Below are 20808 nucleotides of genomic sequence, written 5' to 3'. Positions count from 1 at the left end.
CATAAGGATAATATTGTACTCAGACTTATTGAAGCACAAGGCAGTTTGCTTATGGGTAATAAATAATACAATATTGTGGGGATTATAGGCAAAATCAGAACACCAAAGGAAAATATGAGAAATGCATGTACACTCTAAATGCACTTACTGTTCAAGATGGAACTCCTACATCTGGGTCACGTACTTGTGACTAGTCAGATGGTCTGCAGATATTATTGGAATCTAAGGATGAAAAAAAAAAAAAAACCCACAGCAACAGTCAACAGTCTTAAGAAAAAACCTTGGCAAAATAACATTCTTCTAACACAGACTTTTTGATTGATCAAACTCAAACAACTGCATGATGTCATTTCCTCTCCGTTGTGCAGGAGCTAACCCACTGCTCCATCGAAACAAATGAAAAAGTGTTATGTTACAAAAACATCCATCAAGAACAGTTACCGGAACGTAAATTGGAGTCATTTTCCTACATGGCTCCAAACAGTCTTAATGGTCTGAGTGAGTGAACCAGTGAGGCTGAGTAAGTACCCATGCATGTCCTCTTCTCCGTTCTTGTTGACCTTTGCAAAGTAATTAAATCTGACTGCATTAGGGTGTGATTTAGCACATAGTGGAAGAATGATGAAGCCGTGAAACCATGTAAGCAATGGCATTATTAGAGTAGCGGTAAAATGGGAGTGTCCTAATGATGCTTTTTTGGTCTCTGTTATGAATCTGTTTTTCTTTTCATCTCTTCTCAAAATGGATCATCTTTGGAATTGAAAAACAGATGCAAAATGTATCACACCTCTACGACAGCTGTAGCGAAGGAGAACATTGACAAACATATGCGACTGATGCAAAAATGCACCGTATCTCTGCTAAAACAGTGGCAGAAGAGAATGGACCTCAGTCAGAGCTGACATATAGACATTTAGGCACGTAGGAGAAAAGCCAAAGTGTGTTCATTTGTAAAGAGCAAAAGAAGCGTTGGGGGGGAAAAAATAAACCCTGCTTTTTGCTTGTATTGCACGATCAGTACATATTGACTTTTTAAGTACAAACAAGAGTAAGTCATAAACACTCAGTTCAGTTTCTCTTGGGAAGTCAACTTTTTTAATGAGTGATCCTTAAAAATAAGAAGAAATTAAAATGAATATTAATAAGATATTATGAATTTTCTATATTGCACTTAAATCTTATTCAATTTTGATCTGCATCTGAGTAGAATATTAAAATTCTCAAACAATGAAAATAAAATGTTAATGTTTTTCAGTTCACTGGCATCATACAAACAAATCTGGAAAGATGTAATCATGGGATTTGTAGGCCATGAGAGCTGAATTTATAAGACATAAAAGTGTCAACAAGAAGACCTCCATGGCTCACCAACAGCACAAGTCGGGTTAATGACAAAGACCGCAGAGAGAGAGAGAAAGGAAGTAGTAGAAAACGAGCAAACCTGATTGGCTGTGGCTGTTGCGAAGGGAACACTTGTGGCAGATGTGGTGGCTGCAGACACAGTAGCTGGCGTAGCACCGTGCATCATGGGAACTTTTCAGGAGGAAAAAAAAAATGAAAACAAGCAAATGAATGGGGAAAGTGCTGGTGTAATACACGTAGAAATATTTTAACAGAAGGCAGATGAGCGTGATTGAGGTGAGGTTATATCAGCAAAAAGCCATGACATGGGGTTAGATAAGGATATTTATATATAAAAAGTGTCTCATGCCTCCATATTGCACAACAAAGGGGTAAACATTCCACAAAGGTTGAAAGGACAGTAGAACAAGAGATTAATGATTCACTAAAACAAAACAGCATTTCTGCCTCAGTTCACAAATTAACTTTTTTACCAGAATTGTTCTATAAGTCTTATTTGATATGTATGTATTACAGTACAGAATAAATTCCATCCAACAACTAACCTTGTCTGAAACTCACAGGCCACCATAAGCCACACACATTTTAAAGAGGGCAAGATTGAGAGCTTCAGAAATGCTAAGTGGCAGAGGCTAAGAAAATGCCAATTAAATGTCAAGACTTCATATTTAATTGAATGTCTTTTAGTGGAGCCATCTGATGCTTAAAGAGGTGCTCTGCTATGTGGTGGATTTAGATGGTGTGAGTGACAGAAAGACTTGAGGATAATCAAGGAGGAAAGCTGGCACCTACCAACACTTGTTGCAGGTGTCATGCACAATATTGAGCCTGCCCATCATGCATTGCAACAGGAAGTGGAGTGGAAAGGGAGAGGGGGAGAAGAATCAACACAACCCATCACACGTGTCATTAGAATGAAAACAATACAGATAAAGGAAGAAAATGTTACGGGACTTAAAGGATAAACATTAAACAAAGCATAAAACAATCAAATGATAATCAATGAATCAGTTAAAGGAGTGCAATGAATAATCAACGGCATCAAAACATTACACCAACTTTCAAACACTTTTTTTTTTCATGTTATAGCTATTAGAATCGACATGATTACTGTAACAAACTCATGATCATCATCATTAGTTACAAATTAATGAGAGAAAACTTAAAAACTGTAAATAAACTCCAGAGGGTATTAACTGCTTCAAGCACATAAACTGAACAGAGTCTTACACTAAACGCAGAGAGTGCACAATCACATGGGGCAAAGATGTGAGATGAAGGGTATGACATACTGCAGAGGGAATGTGGCTGTGAACTGGACATCTTAACGCAGACATGGGATAAACAGCTGTACTGGAGGACTGTGGACGACCAAATAGCTCTGAATAGCTTTTAGGGGTACAGGGGTTCTCCTCTTTTTATCCATTATTATGGATACCTTTTTGGGGAAAACGTACTGTCCATTTATAAACTCTAAATGGTTGGGACAGGACACCACTGTGTAAGGGTGGAACTATGAGTAGGAGTATCAGTGAGGTGGGGGGTGGGGGGGAAATCAATGGACTGCTATTTTTAGGGCTGTCACAGAGGATTGTGGGCTTTGTTGTGGCAGGGTGGGGCAGGGCAAGGCTGACGCCAGTACTCTCAGACTGGCGGGGGGGAGTTGTTCACCTTGACTGGGCACACCGAGAGGATAATGCAGTGCAAACAGCCAATCAGACCTGCAGCGAGCAGGTGCTGAGCCAGACACCGGCTCTGTACGAGTGTGTGTGTGTATATGTGTGTGTGTGTGTCTACATCTGCGTCTGCAACTGCATGTAAGACAGGACGAATTAGAGTGCAGCACACGTTCGACAAGGATAATCAAACTTATTTCTTTCCCCTTTGACTTTCATGTAGAAACAGACTCAAGGCTATTCTCTTGAAACATTACCAGAATTTGGAATCTTAAAGAAACAGACTGGAAAATAATGACTTTGCCAGTACTGCGTTGGGTGAGTGTTTGGGGGCAGGGAGGTGACGAATAAACGGAAAGTGGTTCAGGTGTCAGAGGTGGGAGGTGAGGGGTCAGATACAGCAGAGGGCTGCCCTACCTGACGGTATGAAGGCTGCCTGCTGCTGAAACTGCATGTTGGCGAGAGCTTGTTGGTACTGGAACATGCCAGCGTTAAACATGGCGGTGGCACCGTTGGTTTTTTCAAGTGCGGGTCTCTTTGGTAATGGAGGCAAAACAGGAGGGATTCCCTGCCATCCGGATGGAGGAAAGTAAAAGGGGGGATGGGAGCAAATAAAAAATGGAGGTAGACAATAAAAATAGAGAGAACAGAAATGTTGTTAGGAGACAAAAAAGCATCACCTTAAATACATCACCAATGTTTAGCAATCGGCAAGCAAGCGGTGATCTACTCTATTCTGTTCAAAGCGAGACAGTGGTGCTTATTTTACAAATGAACAATAACAACACATAACGGCTCATTAACAATATTCAAAAATAGACACAGAGATAATATCACTTTTGCAGCGTGTTTAAACGGGCATTGTATGTAATGCTGTACATTTTTTTTTTTAACATTTTATTGGATTTGAAGATCTACCTAACGGTGCATGTCAAAAGAATAAATAATTATAATAATAATAATCATAATCATAACAATAGTAGACGGAAATGATGTTAACAAGGAAAGCTGCACTGCTAGCTCCATGATAAAAAGCCATGTTAAACCTGTTCCCACTACGAGCCCTCCCATTCCCCAATTACACATGCAAAACTACAAACAACAGGATCATGCAGGATATGTAGATACTAAACCTTTAAGTATGTTCTACTGTATATACTTAAAAGTCATGCCACCACACATGGACTACCAATTAACTTAAGACACTGATACTGTTTCTTCGTAAGAAGTGATGAACTGACTGTGGTCAACATGGGAAAAAAATAGTTAATTTCTGTTTTGCATTTTTTTTTTCCCCTCTCATTTTGGATTCCAGTGACAGGTGTAATTATGTAATTTTTTTTTTTTTTAATGAAATGCTATAGCAGACTTTGTGGACACAATACAATCAATCCATCACCCCTTTCATTTTTAATTAAAATGAATTAATTTTTAATATTTAAGCTTAAATTAATAGTAATTGTTCTAATGTTTTAGTTCAAATTTTTTATCTATAATAGAGCTACATGCCAAGCTAAAAGGTGAAAGGTCATAGTACCAGGTCAAAGGTTGCCTCGAGGGGTCGCTTCAGTGATTTGACAGCCGACTGAGTCTTAATTAGCAGGCAGCGAGCACATGATGGCAATGGGCCAATGGGATTCAAGCGCATTAACATAAACAGCAAGCAGAGGTGCATCATGGGGGCAGCAGTGCAGTTTGGGTAGGTGAGAAAAAAAAACAAATAAAAAAAACAAATCATCGGAATGCAATATACAACAAATAACAAGACTAATGCATGCACAGTAATGGCAGATTGTTATTGTAAGGACTACAGCCCAAGAATGTGGTCTACACAGTTATTTACTTAGACAAAAAGATGTTACACCTTTGAGATAAGTAAGACCCTCAACACTATCTCTGTCTGGTTTGCGTAATAATCATTTGAAATCACATGAAGCTCTGATTAAACCTCTCTCCTTGTACGTATCATAGTGATTAGCATAAAACAAGCCGTCGTGAGTTCTATTATTCCCAGTACAACACTCACTGGCAGCTATCAAAGCAATGCTCTCTGGGAAGCATAATGTGGATATCAGCCTTTCTCCTAAACAATCAGCACTGAGATAATATTTGCCTGTGAGGTAGTACTAGACATAATAGGACACTCAGGCACCGTCTCTACTCATTTAAAAGGTATAATGAAATACACAGTTATAACTCAGGTTATAACATACGTTATAGAGGAAGGGAAGTTAAGCAAACACACCATTATGCATTTGAGGGGTATCAGTTCAATATTTAATCACACATTTCACTTCACTTCACTTCAGCAAATATATGAATAAGTTGCCTAGGTAACAAGTGCTATGACACAGGATTGGGGGGCAAGAAGAGAAGGGGAGGGGAGGGGCAGCAGAGCCTGAAATGTGTGCAGCTGTGGGGGCAAAGGGGGAGGGCTCTCACATGATTGACAAGGTCTGACCTACCATAGCAGCCGCAGCAGCTGCCTGGTTGACCTGGTGCTGGGCGGCTTTGATCTTGGCCTGCAAGTGTGCAGGCGGGTGGAAGTATTTACACTTCTCGCGGGAACAGCGGCCCTTGATGTAGTCCATACACACGGTGACTGTGTTGTCGTTGGTGTCAATCATTGTGCTGTCTGCGGGGTGGGCGAAACGGCAGTCGTTTTCACCTCGTGTGCAGTTTCCTCGCTGGTATTCCCGACACACCTGCGTTATAAAGGCAGAAGTGGGTGCAACCGAAAATACATGTAGAGACAGGACATTGAAAATTGGAAGAGGGAAAGAGAGAGGGAAAAAGAGAAAGAGCGGAAAGAGAGCGTGTGTTAATGAAAATCGAGAGGACACGACTGTCCAACACATCCTGAAAACAAGGAATACAGATTGCTAAAACAGACTTTCCTGCATTAATTCACAAAACTCCTCTTTTAATCATTTTCATAAAAGTGTAGTTGATGTCTAAAATAGAACACTTTGAAAATGTTATCGACTGCAGTGGTACAAATTGTTAACCAGTAGGGGGCAGGCCTTAAACATGGAGACTGTTAGTACATGGAGAGGTTTCACTCCGCTGCGCAGTAGGTTTAACTCAAGAGAGGAGAGACACATCGCGTGTGCAGAGGACCTTGAGACAATGCAAATGCTGTCAGATGAACATGGATTAGCCTAGCATGCAGTGTCACACTCAGTAGGGTTCTGTCCTATATGAAATCACGTTTAGACGTCTGGGAAAGAGAGAAAAGTGGCAGAGGACATGGAGGGGTTACTATGGGTGGCTTCTTCAAGATGATGCTGGACCTGTAGCTGTCTGACAGAGGTTGCTTTTGCCCAGAGACGCTGGGGCCAGACGGTTAGATGAAAGGCCCCACGTTGTTATTATAAAGATCTGATGCGTCGCGCTGTTTCCTGCTGTCATTGCCTCGTCTCCCCCAGTCAGTCATTCAGTGATTCATGTGAGTGATGAGACTGGGAGAACTAATGAAATCCAGCGGGCTCTCTCTCTCTCTCTCTCTCTCTCTCTCTCTCCTCGGCTCTGCCTGCCCGCATGCTTTTTAAAGAGACGCAAGCAGCCTTGTTGTCAGGCAGACAGTAGGAGGAGGGGTGAGGTGGTGGCGGGGGTAGAGAAAAAGAGAGAGAGAGAGAGAGAGAGAGGAAGAGAAAGAGCCAGACAGAACAATGAGGAGGTTAGGAGGTTCGGAGAGGACGGACGAAAAGCCAGGGAGAGGTGGAAGGAGATGGAGTGAGGAGAACAGGGGAAAATAGAGCAGGTCAGACAGACAGAACACAAACGTCTAGGGTAAGACGTGTCCACGGCTCCAGACGATGGCTTTGGTCCAGTTAAGGCTGTTCTCACTTCTAGCACTGTTGGCACATGCAAGCTTCATCTCTGACACGAAAACTCAAGGAGAACTATTGGCCAGACAGATAGGACAAACATTATCCATTTTTAGTCCTGTCTCTTCTCCTCTCTGGCTCAGGCTATGATGAGCCTCTTGAGGCGGTCGTTATAGTTACAGGCAGATGTGACTGGACGCAGCCCTAAAGACTGCAGTGAAAGTACCTGTTCCACCAGAGAAAGAGAGAGAGAGAGAGAGAGAGAAGGGAAGACAGAAACAGAGAGAGAGAGAGAAAGAGTGAGAGAGAGAGAGAGAGAGAGAGGGGAGGGGGGAGGACAGAAACAGAGAGAGAGAGAGAGAGAGAGAGAGAGAGAGAGGGGGAAGACAGAAACAGAGAGAGAGAGAGAGAAGGAGAGAGAGAGAGAAGGGGGAAGGCAGAAACAGAGAGAGAGAGAGAGAGGGTAAGACAGAAAGAGAGAGAGAGAGAGAGAGAGAGAGAGAGAGAGAGAGACGGAGAGACCTGTGTTTTTCTAAGCAAGTGTTGAAGTTGTCTAACGGTGTTTATCAAAATCTTATGTTAACATCTATGGTGTCGAGATTTTTGCAGGTTTGTGTTTGTATGCATGCATGTCAGGTCACCTACGTCAAAAGACCTTTTTTTTCCCCAAACAGCTTGTTGTACCATTATCCCACTGACATGAATTCAATTCATTCTGACAATCGGAACCACACACGACATGGACAAATGTGAAATGTTTTATACTGTTCAAAGTTCATTGTGCCAATTAAAAGCAGAACAGCCAGCCACTAATTGTTCAATTAAATCTGGTGGCCATGACAATTGTATGAACCGACGATAACCAGGAGGGTGCAGCGTCATGTAGAGGATGACAACTGAAATACAGGTATAATTCTATTCCCATCATGTGTGAGAAAAAAAAAATGAATGCCCTACTTATGTCTATACATTTTAAAAGGCTTTAAAAAAAAAATCTAAACTTGAATGGTCTAGGCTTCCAAAAGAGGGATCAATGTCAGTCATTTGAACACATTACCAACATAATCATAACAGAGAATTAAAAAAAAACTTTTTTTGGGGGGGAGAAACCTAAAACAATGTTTCACTAGGATTACGAGTCAATACATAATGATTATAATCTTTTAATCCTCTCTTGTTGTCATGTTTTTTTTCCCTCCAATAACTACTGTGTCTGCCGACAATGTCTGTGCTCAATATGCACACATGTAAGCAGCTAAAAAATGGCTGTCCCTTTTCAGAGGCTGGTATTTTTAGCAAGAGAGCACATCCTGGCAAATTAGGGTAGAATGAATTTGAGCTCGGCACAGACTCTAGGCTACTTGGACGAAGCTAAATGTGTCAAAAGCAACTGTCTGTCTTGCTTTTAACTAAAAGTGTATCTCCGTAGAAAATCTTGTAAACACATACAGAGATGCTTCACACAAACAGCATTTTAATGCGAGATGCCTCGTACCTGAACCTTGAATTTTTCCGTGGTTATATTCAAAGGGTTATTGTCTCCCAATTGCATTTACCCTCTGTATACAAAAGACAAACTTAAATAAATTCCTCAAGAATGTATTAGATGAATTCACTAAGGTTATTCATTAAGTTTCCTCTGTTAGATTTTTTTTTTTTAAAGTTATACACCTCTGAGGGCTGTCCATAAATGTGTACTAGGTGCATCAAAAATTTTGGTCATGACATAAACATAAAATCTAAATTTGATCTATAACCGATTCATTGGCCACTCCCTATACGATCAGCCCATGCCCTCTGAGTGCGGCGAAGCCATTCCTGGAAGCACATCCTGCGGGAAGGCAATCTGATCCCTCCCTCTGGTCCTCCCCACGCGATCATAATCTACCCTCTCCACATTGACTTCCCATTCTCCCTCCATCATTCCTCCTGGCTGACCCGGCCCTCCGACACTGACCTTTCTGTCCGCTCACGCTGCGGGCCAGCCAAAAAAACCTCAAGAGACTTTCGGCTTTAATTAGTGCCCGATTCCACGCGTCCCACCCGCCCACCCACCTACCGTTCCCCCATTTATTCTGCAGCTAGCGATGCCGTCTCCCTCTCTACATAATGCATGAGAACGACTAGCTGTCCAATTAATAATTATTGACAAACATAGCGGGTGGTGGAATTGTTAGTGCATGTCGGATTTATCTGCACGGTGACTTTGTTCAAAAATTAAGAAAAAAAAAAATTAAAGGATAATGAGCTGTTTTGTGAAAAGTTTGGCACCAGAGCCCTTGCTGAAGCCTCAGCACTGCACAGTATGGTATTATGATTGAATGTGAAGATACATTCATTAGCATCTCACTCTTTGCATAAGCCTCTTTAATGAAGAAATTATGTTAATGGCGTATACTTACTGTAACAGACATCTGTGTATTTAATACATAATTAAGTTGAACAAACAGAAACTGTTTGAACATATCTAGAAGCCTTTGATTTTGCATGTACGATGCCTTGTTATTTTGAATCCTCATTGAATTTGTTAGAGCAACTAAATAATAGAGGGACAAACAGCAAGAATGGAGGAAACACACACACACACACACACACTTGATAATGATATGTCATGCCTTGTAAATATGATGAACTCGTTGTAATATGTCTGTGTGAGCAATTACTTATTTTGAGCCTATTTATGCAACTGTAGCTCCTTAGAGAAAAAGTGCTGTAACTTATGTTAACAACAGTGGTAAAAGTCATTGAAGTGTGCTTTTAAGAAGGTCCATTGCGCATTATGTAGCATTTATGTAAAAAAAAAAAAAAAAAGAAATTTTGTGAATTTTTTTATAGCCGCAACCCTTACCTCCAATCGATCTGTCCTCATGAGTTTCTGGGCAGCGGCTGCGGCCGCAGCAGGCACAGGGACGTTGGGGCTGCTGGTCACCAGTACGGGGGCACTGGGCAGGATCTCGGTAGGCATCAGGCCGGGAGACACTGGGCCCAGGTAAGGGTTAAACGCAGCGGCGGCTGCAGCTGTGGCATTAGTGGCCAGGCTCGGTGTGACTGAGAACATGGGCTACGAGGGAGAGACAGACACAACAGCCGAAGGGTATGGGGGTTAGAATGCATGAAATCAGGTGTGACTCTCAGACTGCACCCAGGTCATGCTGAATCACAGCGAATGTTGTTTGTGATCGGACCACGAGCGTTTGCTTACTCGGGATGAAACGGGCACGGATGTGTTTGTGTAAGTGGAGGAGAGAGAGAGAGAGAGAGAAAGAGAGAAGGGGAGACTGGAACAGAGAGAGGGAGGAGGGATGACTGTGCAATGTTAGTGCTCCTATGCATATATCCATTCCTTTGGCATTATGAAGTCATCTTATCTGTACATATTTGAAATATATGTTATATGATATGATATATTTCCCTCTCAGAGCTTGGATTTAATAACAGGGTAAAGGGATTATAGACTTCTACAGCACAACGCAGAAGGGGAAAGTGAAAGACAAGTTCAACATAACACATCAGTCTGGCCTCACAGTTCTCTAAGGCAGTGTTTCTCAATCATGCTCCCGGGGGGAGACCCCTGCTCTGCACATTTTCCCATCTTTCCCTGCTCTACCTATCTGGCTGAACTCATCAGTGGCACTTTTGATTGGCTGAGCGCACCTGATTTAATCAAGAGCATGTTAATCTCACCAATCAGGTGTGTTCAGATAGATAGAAGATATGCAGGGCAGGGGTCCCCCAGGAGCAGTATTGAGAAACACTGCTCCAAGGCACTGCTTCAAAGCTTCAACTTGTTTTGAAAACTTTAACGTTGGCTAAAGTAGTGGATGATGGCTTACTCCACGGTTAATGAGAACGACTAAAAAGTTATTTTAAAAGAAAACAAATGGAGAGACTGTGAAATGGTCCCTAGAGAAGTAAAACTTCAACGAAGCAAAACTATAAACTCTCCAAATCTGTCTGCGTATCCACACTTTGGTTATGTGTCAACTCACAAAAAGAAAAATTCATAACATTCATAACATTTATGTAATTTATGACACTAGACACTACATATATCACAAAGTAGTACTCATGAAACTTTAGTTGCAGTAAGTAGTTGTGCGGAGTTATCGGATTGCTCTCAGATTTCAATCAAAAATGATTGTATTTGTATAAATTCTCATTAAAATAAACAAATGTTTGCATTACATAAGCAAACACTGTTCAACACTACTTCTTTCTTTCTTTTTTACAATTATTACATTTAAGAAGCATCACGTAATGCCAGTGTATGACTACTGTCATAATATTCTGTGGCAACGTAAAACCGTGTTTAGAATAAACGTGCTAATCTCAGATGACAAAACTAAGGCTTGTGTCATACTAGCCCGTAATGAGACATATACTTGTGTCACATAACAGTCTGTGATGAAAGTATGTCACAATGTCTAGAAAAGCTGTCACAACAGTATCCAATGCCCAGTGTCCATGAGGTTTCCATCGAGGGGTTATGACAGCTGCGGTATCTATGGCTTTCATAATGAACACATATGACGATGATCCATACCGCGCATACGCCGTCATAAAACACCACTGTGTCAAAATGTGCTGAGCGGCATCGTTGGCACGAATGGAATTTTAGGAGTGGGGAATGAGACATCATGATCTGATTTAGAATAACTCCCTCCCCCCTTTCTTCTAAACGGACTTAGAGTTGCACAGCCCCTCAATTAACATAGCCTCTATAATTTAGAGCACCATCTCGGAGATAGAGCATTAACGGATCCTAATTAGACCACCTTCAACTGGGCATCAGGCATGAAATTAAAATCAACTCCTACACATGAGAGAGAGAGAGAAAGAGAGAGAGAGAGAGAGAGAGAGAAAGAAAGAAAGAAAGAAAGAAAGAAAGAAAGAAAGAAAGAAAGAAAGCATGAAAGGGGGCTAGAGAACAGAAATGAGATGAATAGTCGCTATGCTTTTGTGCCATTTTCTTTACCTTTCCCTTCCATTCCATTTAGTGTCTTTCTCTGTGTCTCTTGCTCTAATGGCCCTTCTTTTCCATTTTCTTTCTGCTCATGTCATTCTCTCAACTGTGTCTACCTGTTTTGTTTTTTTTTCCCCCCACCTCCTTCTATCTGTCTGTGTGGCATACGGAAGAGAGGCTCTCCTGTGTCGCTAGGAGATCTATTGCTTTTCACATCTCCTCATCCTTTCATGGCTTTCTCTCATCTCTTCAATAGGGTCTTGCCATTCTGCCTCTTGGCCCTGATTGGCACTGATAAGACCTGAGATCTACTTAGTGACAATTTATAGACTCTCGACTTTGCCATACAGAGGCAGGGAATGACAAGAAAAAGACCTGGGACAAAGAAAATGCCTTAAATAAATGCCACTGACTGACATTCTCCATTTGGTATAGGTCTGCTTCCTGTGACACTGTCTTGCTTGCACCACCATGGATACATGCTACAGATATAGAACCTGAGATAAGGTAGTTAATGCATTTGTCTGCTCAGTTATACCATTTCCATTGATTTGAATGGTGGGTTTTACCGTTTAATTGTTCTGTTTTGGTTCTGATTGCTTTTATTCATTCCCTTTGGTTCTTCCATATGTGTTTTTTTTTGTTGTCTGTGTATTACTTATTGTTTTGCATTTGCAATGCCAAGTTGGAGAGGATCTCCATTATTGAGTGCTAATTTTTCTTATTGAACATGTTGTCTAATGTTTTGTAAAATAACTCCAGCTATTATTACCAGCTGATAACCCAATCAAATCAAAGGTTGGGGTGCAAATTCTTTCATTTTGCTTTGAGCTGTTCAGATCCGATATGGTTCAATTTTTAGGTGCCGGTTAAAGAACAATTCCAGGATAATGCTCATTAGTCCCTGCTTATTATTGCTTATTATCTGAAACTCTGTTTGTTTCTATCAACAAATGTACTTTCTATCAACAAAAGGTACTGTCAAAATAAGTGAAGCACTTGAGAGATAGAAACTGTATTGAAAATTGAGGCTTCCACAGGGATGTATTTCCAGATGTGACTCAGCTAATTAACATATCATCATGCTTTGAATAATATATAAAACTGCTATGTATAGCCAGTCATCCATTATTTCAGCTGCAGTAAAAAGAACTAAGTGATTGTAAGGGAACATTTGGCAGCAGCCTTGGTGACAAGCGTTGAGCTTGCTCATGTTTCATGAGAAATAGTCAACCATCATCAACAAGGGTCAGCTGTGGCTGAAAACACATACTCCTTGACCATCATATATGTGGATTGGTTTGAGAGAATTGATGAACTGGTTTACCACAAATGTCAGCCTAGGCCTTGAGCAAGCAGTTTCACCCAGAACACTCCACTGAGATCTTCACAAAGAGGAACACTGTGCTCTGGTTGTGGTATATAAACCACATATTAAAACCAATCATGCACAGTTGTGAGGAACTGCTGTAATAAACACAGGTACTGATCTACCTAAAAACAAAACTCGTGTGGTTGGATGAATCATCCCTCACCTGGTTCTCGATAAGAGTGCATGTTTTTTTGCACATTGAAAGAAACCTATAGGCCGGAATGTTTGTCCGCTACGGAGAAGGGTTCTGACGGGTCTGTTATTGTGTGGTTTAGGTCCACTAAGTCCCTTAGAGGGTAAAGTAAGCTCCAGTAAATGAAAAGGTAATCTAATACAAAGCCTTGATCTTCCACATTCTATGCTGGAGCTTTTTCTCTCATGACACATATTTCACATGGTCTCTTCCAGGATGACAATGTCCCATTTACAGGGCATGACTGATGAGCTTGATGAGCTTGACAACATACACCATATAGACCATCTCAGCCACCAGATCTAAACGGATAGGAACACTTATGGAAGTGGGATCTTATGGAAGATTCTGGAGTGGCGCCTAAGATCGCAACATCTGCTGCTATGGATATAACGCCATATGTGATTTCTCAAGGAGGAATGATGTTGCATTCCTCCTGCAGAGTTTCAGACACTCATAGAAACCACGCTATGGTTCACAGGACCTTAGCTCATGGTAGCCCAATGCCATACCAAGCTCCACTGTTCCTTTGGCTCATGGTAGCCCAATGCCCTACCAAGCTCCACTGTTCCTTTGGCTAATGGTAACCCAATGCCCTACCAAGCTCCACTGTTCCTTTGGCTCATGGTAGCCCAATGCCCTACCAAGACACTTTGTGTTTCATCTGGTTTGGTAGTTACCTTTAGCAACTGCATAGTCATTGTATGCTAAGCTTGTTGTTTCCAACATTAATGGAGAGGAAAACCCACGTGGAGGAGAGCTTTTTCACCTTCCATATCCTGCACGTTGACGTTTGGCTCTCTAACCATGAGTCAGAGCTTCAGCTCTGTTTTTCCGCACGTCTAATGTGTTGAATAACAGCAAAGCTAAAACAGCCCACACTTCACGTTACATGGTGGCCTAACCTTTCCACAGAAGCCATAAAAAAAAAAAAGGACCAAAAAAAAAAAAATACCGCAGCGCTAGCTTTTATGCAACACTAATGAAAATAAAGCCCCCTTTACGTAATCATGATATAGTGAGATACTAGTCAGTAGCGGTTTCACTGTTCCCACTCTATGCATTAAACTGTAAATTTAGTTTTGTTTTTTTTTGTTTTTTTTTTTACAGCCCGAACTCATAATCTGACTCTAATAGTGCTCACTGTCCTGGAAGTTCAAATGAGAATAGCAAGTTCCTATCAATCAGCCACAGCGCTAAAGCATAAGTGGATGTCTTAGCGGAGCAAGGCTAATGCTTCCAACTGATTTGAAGCAGTGCAGTAAAGAGTGGAGCAGAGGAGCAAGCAATAGAAAGGAACACTAATTTGCCATTGGAGAGTGGTGCTAACTTAATAATTCAGCTGCAAAGAGAGTGGAGAGAAAGAGAAGGGGTAGATTGTGCCTGGTGTATTCAGGCCAAATTCTATCATCATCATCAAGTTTTAAGAAATGGTTATAAGAAGTTTTCGATGGTTAACTGTTGTCCAGCTGCTTTAATCACGCATTTGGATGTATTAAAATTAGGTCTGTAGGAGGTAAGATCCCCTGAACTTGAATTTTGTGTTTACTGAAATGACCAGGCTATCAAGTTAAAAGTTGCCTAGGTTAATGGATATTAACTTACTTGTTTGTGTGTATGTGTATGTGTGTACTTGTTTATTTATCTCACCACAGGCTGTAGCTGTGTGCCAGGCATCATGGCATTAGCCAGCTGCATCTGCTGGGCCAGCATGGCCATGTTCTTCTGCTGGATCAGGTTATTCCTACCATTAATCTCCAACTGTGTCTTCAAGTGGGGTGGAGGGTGCAGGTACTTACAGTTCTCTCGAGAGCATCGACCCTGAAGCACCGAGAGAGAAAGAGAAAGAGAGAGATAGAGAGAGAGAGAGAGAGAGAGAGAGGGAGAGACAGAGATTAGTCATTTGTAAATATTTTCATACCATTCCATATATATATATTTTTTCTCTGTTTCTGTTCATTTATTTTTCTTCTTCTTCTAATCCTGTCTGTCCTTTAACCCTCATTATTTGCACACCGCCCCCCCCTCCGTTCTTCTCTTTCTGCTCTCTTTTTAGCACATGGTAACACATTTATTCTCTCCTCTTACACATTCTGTTCTCCACTCTTAGCAAGGTTCAGTGTCTGTTCCAAACAAATTGGCAGCAGCAGCACATATAAATCAGATTAGCAGTATATCTCCTTATGGCGAGCCCTTATGGTACACAAACCAGAGCAAGGGATTGAAGAATGAAAGGAAATGCGTTGAGGGAGAGAGAGAGAGAGAGAGGGGGGGGGGGAGAGAGAGTGGAGGGGAGAGGGAACATATGCTTCTGTACATATTCTTCTCAGGGCTCTGCGGAGTCTGGAAGAAGATGGAGATGATTATATTCATATAGCGTGTCTGATATGAGGAGCGGACGCGAAGAGGATTGTGATTCAGACAGTCATAAAACCTACTTGGCTGAACATTGCCAGCTCTACCTCTCTCTCTCTCTCTCTCTCTCTCCCTCTGTTTTTCCCTCTCTCTCTCTCTCTCTCTCTCTCTCTCTGTGTTTCCCTCTCATTCTCTCTCTTTCCCTCTTCTCCCTTCACACCTCCGTACACATAGTGGTCCCATGCTGGCTGCAGCTCCCCTTTCCATGAATACTGAACAGATTTTGCCCAGAGATTTGTGTGTGTGTGTGTGTGTGTTTGTCTGTATGTGTCTGTGTTTGTGTGTGTGTGTGTGTGTGTGTGTTATAGTGGTCAGGCTATAATTACTCAGAGCAAACAAAGGCTATCACACAGGGTGAAGACTGTGACCTTCAGTCCCCTGCTTAAAGAATGACATGAACCTCTCTTTCTCTCTTTTATCAGTCCATCCCTCCATTTCTCCAACACAATGCCTCCAAGGTGGACACCACCACTTATCTCACACAGCCATTACAAACTGCTCGCTGTGTTTGGCTAATAAAGGCTTCCTTTCAGTGCCGTGCTCTCTTCTCTTTTGTTCTATTCTCCATTCCTCAGCACTGTTTTTCCCTTTCACTCCCACGCGATTGGCTCCTCAGGAACGGACGCTGCCTGGCGACCGATGACCAAGCGAACCGATTGGCTGACCGTCATACCGGTCTCCGACACCGCACTGTTTCTGACACTAACTCTATTAAACAACGTTAGTGTTATCGATTGCTGCTAATTGGTAAATGCTTTTCCATCTGCTAGTTGGCCCCCTGCAGGTGTTTGGTCGTCTGTGTGTGTGTGTGTGTGTGTGTGTGTATGCGTGTGGACTGGCTGCTAATGTGGGGGTCGTTTTGTCTGCTCCAACGTCTAGCCAGGTTAGCTTACTGTCAGGCCCAACACAGCTCAGCCACACACACAGTCTGTGTAAAAGCCTCTGAGTTAGGGTGCTCATGTAGTAACAGCAGGGAGGCGTCTGAAATGCTCGACTGAAATTTTCGTCTGATACCCTAGATACTGAGAGATGTTTTGTTCTGTTTGGTTTTTTTTTTGTAGAAGTTTTTAAATTTGTGTTCAAAGACTGCCTTTGAATTCACAATCAGACTAGGATCTAATAGGAAAGTGAAATGAGTATAGGTGTCCGATTGCAGCTGTTGAAGCTATAAACAAACCGTCCAATCTCAGCTGCAGTAGCACACACGCTGGTATGCATTAGGCAAATTCCCATGGAAAAGAGATCCCACATCTACAAATTATGAGCGGTAGAACATTTAAATGGCTTTGGTGGCCTGGTTCCATCAAAGGATCCAAAACCGCATCTCTTACTCTGTGCTCCCTTCCACCCTCCTATCCTCGCTCTCTTTCCTGTGGGACGAAAACGTGTCAACACGGATCATTCTAGATGAAATCATCTATCTCTTCTCCCAACAGAAACACAAACTAACAGCACCGTCTACTGTATTAAAAAAAAAAATGTTATGACGTCTTTGTGTCTACGTGTGTGTGTGTGTGTGTGTGTGTTTGTGTGTGCTCGATGAAATTAAGCAACTGTTGGCTCACAGTTCCACAAGAGATTACTGAGGTGTGCCCCCCCCCCCCCTTCCAGCTCCGCCACCCCTCTTTGTGCCTCTCGATGCCAAGAACCCTGGCGCTTGACTGGGGCTCCTGTTTAGCTCTAACCTAATCCAATATCCAGTCCACAGATTTTCACATAAAAAGCCCTCATCCACATTTAAATGCAGTCTGACTGAGTCAAAACATTTCATTCATATCTGGCTTCATACTCACTAAATTGAGAAAACATCTGTCTCTGCCCCTTACGGCGCCCAGAGAGTAACTAAATGAAACGCCGTGAAACAAAGAGAAAGAACAAAGAATCAATAAAGTTGACGGTTAGAATGACGTTTTGGGCCCCTCTGCTATCACAGTTCATGGTATTGAAGACCTCTCGCGTGTGTGGGTCTGACACCAGCCCGAAGAAGAATGTGGATCACATGATCCAGAATTCTGCCAGTGCCACGTGCCTGAGAGCTGTCACGCTGTAAAAAGCCAACTCCCCTCCCCACTCTCCTGAGTTATGATTCCAATCACTTTTTATATCTCTCAGAGCATACACACACACACACACACACTCCCTGTGCCCCACTCTCTCGACATACACACACACACATATACACACTCTTAGATGTCAGAAGAGATGAACTGTGAAGGGAGGATGACTGTTATTATTTTATGACTTGATATCTGCTAGTGGTGGGGTTTTCACCTCAATCAGTATTTCAGTGTGTGTGTGTGTGTGTGCGCGTGTGTGCGTGCGTGTGAGTGTGACTGACTGTGAAAGGGACAGTATCCATATATTTCTGCACCTGTATGAGTGAGTCAGAGGGATTACTAATTGAGAAGCAATTGAGAGTTTAGCAGTGCAGGAGAATCTTCTGGAAGCTTCCTCCTGTAGTCTGTAATAAGATCTGAGTGGTCAGAACATCACAAACTGGCCACCAGGAGGACTGGCCCACATTTCACACTCAAAAGAAGAGCAGCTATCACCAAGAGGAGGGGTGTATGTGTGTGTGTATGTGTGTATTCTCACACTCCTGTGTAAGGATGTCTCTATTATAAGCTATCTTTGTGTGTGTGTGTGTGTGTGTGCGTGCGTGCGTGTGTGTGTGCGTGTGCGCACGTGTGTGAGTGCATGTGCTTGTGTGTGCCCTTCCTGCATTTGGAGCTGAGTAAAACTGTACATATCTGTGGATGACTGCATAGTTGTGTTTGTGTAGGTGTGTGTGTTTGTGTGTATGTAAGAGACAGAGAGCGGGGGGGGGGAGGGGGTCTGTATGGGAGTATACGGTATGTCATGTGGATCATTTGTCATTGGAACGGCCTACAGTCTGGGGACTGTTATTGGTAAAGAGTAGAGGAGTGGATTTATCCGTTTAGAGTTATTAAACCAGTGCCTGCGTGTCACTCACACAAGGCACACGAAGCACTTAACAGTGCCACTATACTTACTTGTGTGTCTGTGTGTTAAGAGAGAGAGAGAGAGAAAGAGACAGACAGTGAAAAAGAGAGTGTGCGGACAGGAGTGGAATGGGTGTTATGGGTTCTAGTACTTTATATAATTAATGTAGTAAATTGTGTGTCTATGTAATCGTGTTGAGAGAGTGATAGTTTAAGATTTGAATTGGTATTTAAGCCTTAGTTGGAAATATTTCACATACAGAGCTCTGTGTTTATAGCTCAAGGGGGTTGTGGGTGTATGTGTATGTGTGTGGGTGTGTGTGTGTGTGTCTACTGGTGTATGTGTGTTTATATAGAACACTCTGCTGTTATAAATCACCTTGGCCTGATTACAGCAGACATCTTTCTGCTATATTTCAGAGAGAAAAAGAGAGAGAAAGAGAGGGACAGCAGAGGGTTAGAAAGGAAGAAATAAATAAAAAAAAAAAGGCAGCACATTGCAGCAAGGCACACCCTCTGTTTTTTTTCCTCTAAGGACAGGTGGGCATTTTCCAAACACTTCTGTAACCTCTCAACCTTGGCTGGGTTCCTCTTCACCACTAAAGCAGCAGAAAACGACACTCCTCCTCTCCCTGTCTTTCCTCCTCAGCCCTGGCCTGTGCACTGGCCTCAGAAACAGCGTGAAGCAATGTTCAACAATGAGAAAAGCATCTGTGCATGTATGATGAATGAGGGAAGAATATAAGTCCAGTCCAAATTGAAACTGTTGTTTATGAGAAATATGTCTCAGCAAGAGAAATCGTTTAGCGCTCGCTCTGCGGTGAATTCCCTTTATAAGGACTACACCTGGTTACTGAGAAGAGTCCGATTTGTTACTGGGCCCTATCTCTCTGCTCGTTTGTGCCAATGACCTTTGGATTGGATCAGAGACGGAGAGAATATGACAGTTTTGTCTGAATCTGTAAAATATATGGCCAAATAAAACACCAATATCTCCAAGAGATTACAGAGGATCAGGAGAGTATCCATTTGTTATACATGCATATGGTAGCAAATATTTATATATATATTCACTCTCCCCTCCTCCAGACAACTTTGTGGGGATAGCTTTCGTTATAGCTACGTTTTGTATGGGCATTATTACTGGACAATCTGACCGGCAAGTTTTTAATTTATCATTTCTTTAGCAATTTTACCAGGCTAATTACCGGCTAATGGAAATCCTGATATCTAGGCTATATATAAATATTTGTAGAGAATACATGTAAATTTAGCAAATGTCTTTCATTTAATTAACAACAAAAAAAATCCTAAAATTATAATTTTTTAAAAGAAGAAGAAGAACAACAATGAAATAATAATAATAATAATAATAATAATAATAATAATAATAATAATAATAATTAGCATTCAGTGTGAAAGAATGATGTAAAGAATAGGTCTGAAAGATCTTGCTGTAACTAGAATGAAGCTCCACAGTGAAGCATTGAGCTTGGCTTTGCTTGCCTATTGCAGAGATCTTTACAAGAACTTAATACAGTGTAAGTGTTCAATGATTAATGTGGGCTCTACTTTATAGAGGATGTTCAGCTGAGTGTTTCATAAACATAGGACAGCACTGGCCCAATGATGAACGGACTGTGGAAGAAAGAGAAAACCCATCAGTTCCACTGAGCACATGCAAGAGAGGTGGTAGAGACAGACAATATGGCTGACCCTCTAGTGCACTGGGAAAATGAAAGAGGGGTAATGAGGGAAGTTAAAGGAGATGGGGCGGCGGGGTGGGGGGTGTGGGGGGGGGGTGGTTTGGTGCTTAACCCCCCCCAGTCGTTATAACAACCACTGTTACTGCTTTGGCATGCTGGTGTGAGGTGGCAAATCCGTATATTCCCGGGACGTATAACCTGCCTGAGCACTATATCCGTGGTACGTGTCAAAAATGGTGCAAAGCTATTTTTACATCCATATCAAAGTGAACACGGCTTGGGTCTTAAACGAGCTGTTTGAATTCACTGATTCAAATTTGCCGAGTAC

General features: G+C 42.0%; 1 protein-coding gene across 3 annotated transcripts in view; it reads right to left on the bottom strand.

The window, feature by feature from the left end:
- The window catches only part of LOC115815642 (muscleblind-like protein 1), a 61775-nt gene that overhangs the window by 4101 nt on the left and 36866 nt on the right, over positions 1 to 20808 (bottom strand). The window contains exons 3-10 of one of the 3 annotated variants that reach the window (XM_030778610.1): positions 15047 to 15217; positions 9717 to 9929; positions 5504 to 5743; positions 4576 to 4629; positions 3456 to 3606; positions 2155 to 2190; positions 1442 to 1533; positions 149 to 222 (exon numbers count right to left, since the gene is read on the bottom strand). In XM_030778610.1, coding sequence (XP_030634470.1) covers positions 166 to 222; positions 1442 to 1533; positions 2155 to 2190; positions 3456 to 3606; positions 4576 to 4629; positions 5504 to 5743; positions 9717 to 9929; positions 15047 to 15217 — 1014 coding nt within the window. In that variant the 3' untranslated portion in view covers positions 149 to 165. The remainder of the gene's footprint in view (positions 1 to 148; positions 223 to 1441; positions 1534 to 2154; positions 2191 to 3455; positions 3607 to 4575; positions 4630 to 5503; positions 5744 to 9716; positions 9930 to 15046; positions 15218 to 20808) is intronic. The other 2 variants (XM_030778611.1, XM_030778612.1) reach the window with 2 other exon arrangements.

This window comes from Chanos chanos, chromosome 6, assembly GCF_902362185.1.
Source record: "Chanos chanos chromosome 6, fChaCha1.1, whole genome shotgun sequence".
Lineage (NCBI taxonomy): Eukaryota > Metazoa > Chordata > Actinopteri > Gonorynchiformes > Chanidae > Chanos > Chanos chanos.
The sequence above is the reverse complement of the archived record's forward strand: the minus strand, read 5'-3'. Positions and strand labels throughout refer to the sequence as shown.